This window comes from Rhinopithecus bieti, unplaced genomic scaffold (assembly GCF_001698545.2).
Source record: "Rhinopithecus bieti isolate Rb0 unplaced genomic scaffold, ASM169854v2 scaffold_74680, whole genome shotgun sequence".
Taxonomy (NCBI): domain Eukaryota; kingdom Metazoa; phylum Chordata; class Mammalia; order Primates; family Cercopithecidae; genus Rhinopithecus; species Rhinopithecus bieti.
In genome coordinates this window covers 529,315-532,995 of record NW_016828033.1, presented here as the reverse complement: position 1 = coordinate 532,995, position 3,681 = coordinate 529,315, and the positions used below count along the sequence as shown (strand labels likewise).

At 45.4% G+C, this 3,681-nt stretch overlaps 1 protein-coding gene across 4 annotated transcripts in view; it reads right to left on the bottom strand.

Moving 5' to 3' along the window:
• Window positions 1-749: 749 nt before the first annotated feature.
• Window positions 750-3,681, bottom strand: part of MRPL52 (mitochondrial ribosomal protein L52) — a 4,798-nt gene continuing 1,866 nt past the window's right edge. For 2 of the 4 annotated variants that reach the window (XM_017864279.1, XM_017864280.1), the window contains exons 4-5: window positions 1,610-1,674; window positions 750-925 (exon numbers count right to left, since the gene is read on the bottom strand). In XM_017864279.1, coding sequence (XP_017719768.1) covers window positions 776-925; window positions 1,610-1,674 — 215 coding nt within the window. In that variant the 3' untranslated portion in view covers window positions 750-775. Of the gene's footprint in view, window positions 926-1,602; window positions 1,675-3,681 lie in introns of all 4 variants that reach the window. The other 2 variants (XM_017864282.1, XM_017864281.1) reach the window with 2 other exon arrangements.

Below are 3,681 nucleotides of genomic sequence, written 5' to 3'. Positions count from 1 at the left end.
TAACCACCTGGACCATGTATCTGAATCTTAGGAAGACTGACACCAGATGCTTGTCAAAAAAGGGACCTTGGCTAGAAAATTTTTTTTTCTTTCTTTTGAGATGGAGTCTCACTCTATCGCCCAGGCTGGAGTGCAGTGGTACAATCTCGGCTCACCACAACCTCCACCTCCTGGATTCAAGTCATTCTCCTGCCTCAGCCTCCCAAGTAGCTGGGATTACAGGCGTGTGCCACACCTGGCTAATTTTTGTATTTTGAGTAAAGACAGGGGAGTTTCACCATGTTGGCTAGGCTGGTCTTGAACTCTTGACCTCGTGATCCACCCGCCTCGGCCTCCCAAAGTGCTGGGATTACAGGCATGAGCCACCGTGCCCGGCTGAAAATCTTTTTCGTGAAAACATTTATTAGATGCCAGCTATACATGGCCTAAACTGTGTATGGGCTGTTAAAGGCTTGAGTGCCTGGCTAGAACCAGGAAAACTGCTGTCCCCTTTTCATGTTCACAGAACAGCTATTTCTCATAGTTGGGCCAGTCCTATGGCCTGCAAAGGAGGTAAACATTTTAAAGCAAGACTTAGCCGAACTGGAATGGAGCCAGAGATGAGGGCACTAAGCCAAGCCTCCCAGGCATTTAACAGCTTGTTCTTGGTGTCCCAGCTCTTTTGCTTTGGAGACAGATGGGGAATGTGAAGGCTCTCTTCTGGCTGGGGTGAAGCATGTAGGTGACAGAAAAGAAATCCAGAGAGAGGCTGAGGAAGGGAGGCAGGAGCTGCTTTTTATTGACTTGGAAGTGGGCTCTTCAGTGAAGCCCCTTTCGATTTAAGAGCATTTTCCTTCTTCCTTTGTTCTTCCTGCAACTTCTGCTGCCTGAGCTGCCATGCTTGTAATCCAGTGTCCATTTCCTGTGACAGCAGTACAACTCGTCTCTGAAACAGATAGGAGAACAGTGTGGATAACATCTGGGACTTAAGTGCTACACTATATATCCTTCCACTTACAAATTCAAAGGTTTCATCTGGAAAATGACACTGCTGACTCCCCAGCGGGAGCAAGTCCTGGCTTGGGAGGCAGAGGGAGACAGCAAAATGTGCAGCAGGATGTCTACTACTGGTTCCTGTCCTGGGAGTGCCCCACTCTTCCTCCCTTCTCACAGTGCTATTAAAACCTTTGGCTGGGGCCAGGCACGGTGGCTCATGCCTGTAATCCCAGCACTTTGGGAGGCTGAGGCAGGCATATCACCTGAGGTCGGGAGTTTGAGACCAGTCTGATCAAAATGGAGAAACTTCGTCTCTACTAAAAATACAAAATTAGCCAGGCGTGGTGGCGCATGCCTGTAATCCCAGCTACTCAGGAGACTGAGGCTGGAGAATCGCTTGAACCCAGGAGTAGGAAGTTGAGGTGAGCTGAGATGGCACCATTGCACTCCAGCCTGGGCAACGAGCGAAACTCCATCTCACAAAAAACAAAAAAACATAAAAAACCTTTGGCTGTTATTAATAAAACCTCTGTATGAGGGGTACATGTTTGCTTAGGTGCAACACAGCTCAAGACAAATTATGATTTAAATGTTCTCCTTCCAGGTAGCCCTGGCTGTTGCTCTAGCCACTCACTGCAAACTTCTCCCTTTCAGCTTTTCTTCGAAGCTGGCCTTTCATTGGGGGAGCAGGGCGGCCATCTACAAGTAGAAGTGAGAGAAAAGGCAAGTGTTAGAGACGGTCTGCAGCACCTTGTGCAAATACTGTGATAGGAATAAGGGAAGAACCAATCTCTAGCTCCTCTCTTCCATTTCATATACACTGTAGCTTAATTAACCTAAAATATGTCCCTCATCTTCAAGGGTAAGGTACAATAACCCAGAATGAGCTCTTAGGCATATTACTACTCTCATTTTATTTCATTTATCTATTTATTTTTTGAGAGACTCTCGCTCTGTTGCCACGTTGGAGGGCAGTGACGCAATCTCAGCTCACTGCAACCTCTGCCTCCTGGGTTCAAGAGATTCTCCTGCCTCAGACTCCTGAGTAGCTGGAACTACAGGCACGTGCCACCATTCCTAATTTTTGTATTTTTAGTAGAGACGGGGTTTCACCATGTTGGCCAGGATAGTCTTGATCACTTGACCTTGTGATCCACCTGGCTCGGCCTCCCAAAGTGCTGGGATTCTAAGCGTGAGCCACTGTGCCTGGCCTTTTTTATTTTATTTTTTATTTTGAGACAGACTTTTGCTCTTGTTGCCCAGGCTGGAGTGCAATGGCATGATCTCAGCTCACCGCAACTTCTGCCTCCCGTGTTCAAGCGATTCTCCTGCCTCAGCCTCCTGAGTAGCTGGGATTACAGGTGCGTGCCACCACACCCGGCTATTTACTACTCTATTTCACTTAACTCTCATTAGCCTTGTATTTGAGGTCCTCTGCAATGCTGAATCTGTTTTGTCTTCAGAAATTCTTAAGCAATGTGATCACTGTTGTACTATGTATCTTTGCTAAATTCCATCCCACTCCACAATGAAATGCCCTCTTTTCCTTTTCTTCCAGCCAAATCTTCATCCTTAGGTCCACTCAAACCCTAACTTTCCCAGAAACTCTAATCTCTTCAAATCCATCAGCCTTTTCTTCTGAAAGAAGTGCTGACTATTTAATATTCACCTATTTGCCTTGGGACATTTACTGTACTTTTTTTCTTTAAGTGTTATTTAGCTACCTCAGGTCCTTTTGGAAAGGGGCAGAGTATTGAAATACTATTATTTATTATTATTATTATTTTTGAGACAAGGTCTTGCTCCGTCGCCCAGGCTGGAGTGCAATGGCACAATCTCAGATCATTACAACCTCCACCTCCTGGGCTCGGGCGATTCTCCTGCCTCAGCCTTCCGAGTAGCTGGGACTATAGGCACATGCCATGGCACCTGGCCCTGAATACTATTACTTAATTTTTAAAACGTCCATGCTTTGTCCCAGTTAGACTTTAAGTTCCCTGGGTCAGGAACTGTGTTGCTAGCTTTTGCTATTCATAGTATAGTGTAGGCACATAAGCATGTTAATAAAAATCCACAAATATCTGCTGACTTGCTGAAAAGATGCAGTATCTGACCCAAGTAGTTTACTTTCTGCAAAGAAAGAAACAGAGTGAAAACTCCGCCCAAAAGTTTGAAGGCAAGACAGAGAAGAGGTGTTATTTATCAGGAAAGGGAACCAATATTGTGTATCCACGTGCTTTACATTGGTTGTTTCATTTTATCCTTATAAGAACCATATGAGATAGGTATTCTTTTACAGATATGGAAACTGAGACTAAGATAAAATTAAGTAATTTGTCCAAGACCACAAAGTTAGCGAGAAGGGAAGCCTGGATTAAGAATAAGGTCCACAGGCTAGGCGTGGTGGCTCATGCCTGTAATCCCAGCACTTTGGGAGGCTAAGGGGATCACTTGAACTAAAGAGGTCAAGACCAGCTTGGGCAACATAGCAAGACCTTGTCTCTACTAGAAGTTAAAAAAAAAAAAAAAAAAATTAGCCAGGAATGGTGGTGTGTGCCCGTGGTCCCACCTACTTGGGGGGCTGAGGTGGGAGGACTGCTTGAGCCCAGGATATCAAGGCTGCAGTGAGCGATGATCATGCCACTGCACTTCAGCCTGGGTGACAGGGAAAGACCCTATTTCAAAAAAAAAAAAAAAAAAAAAAAA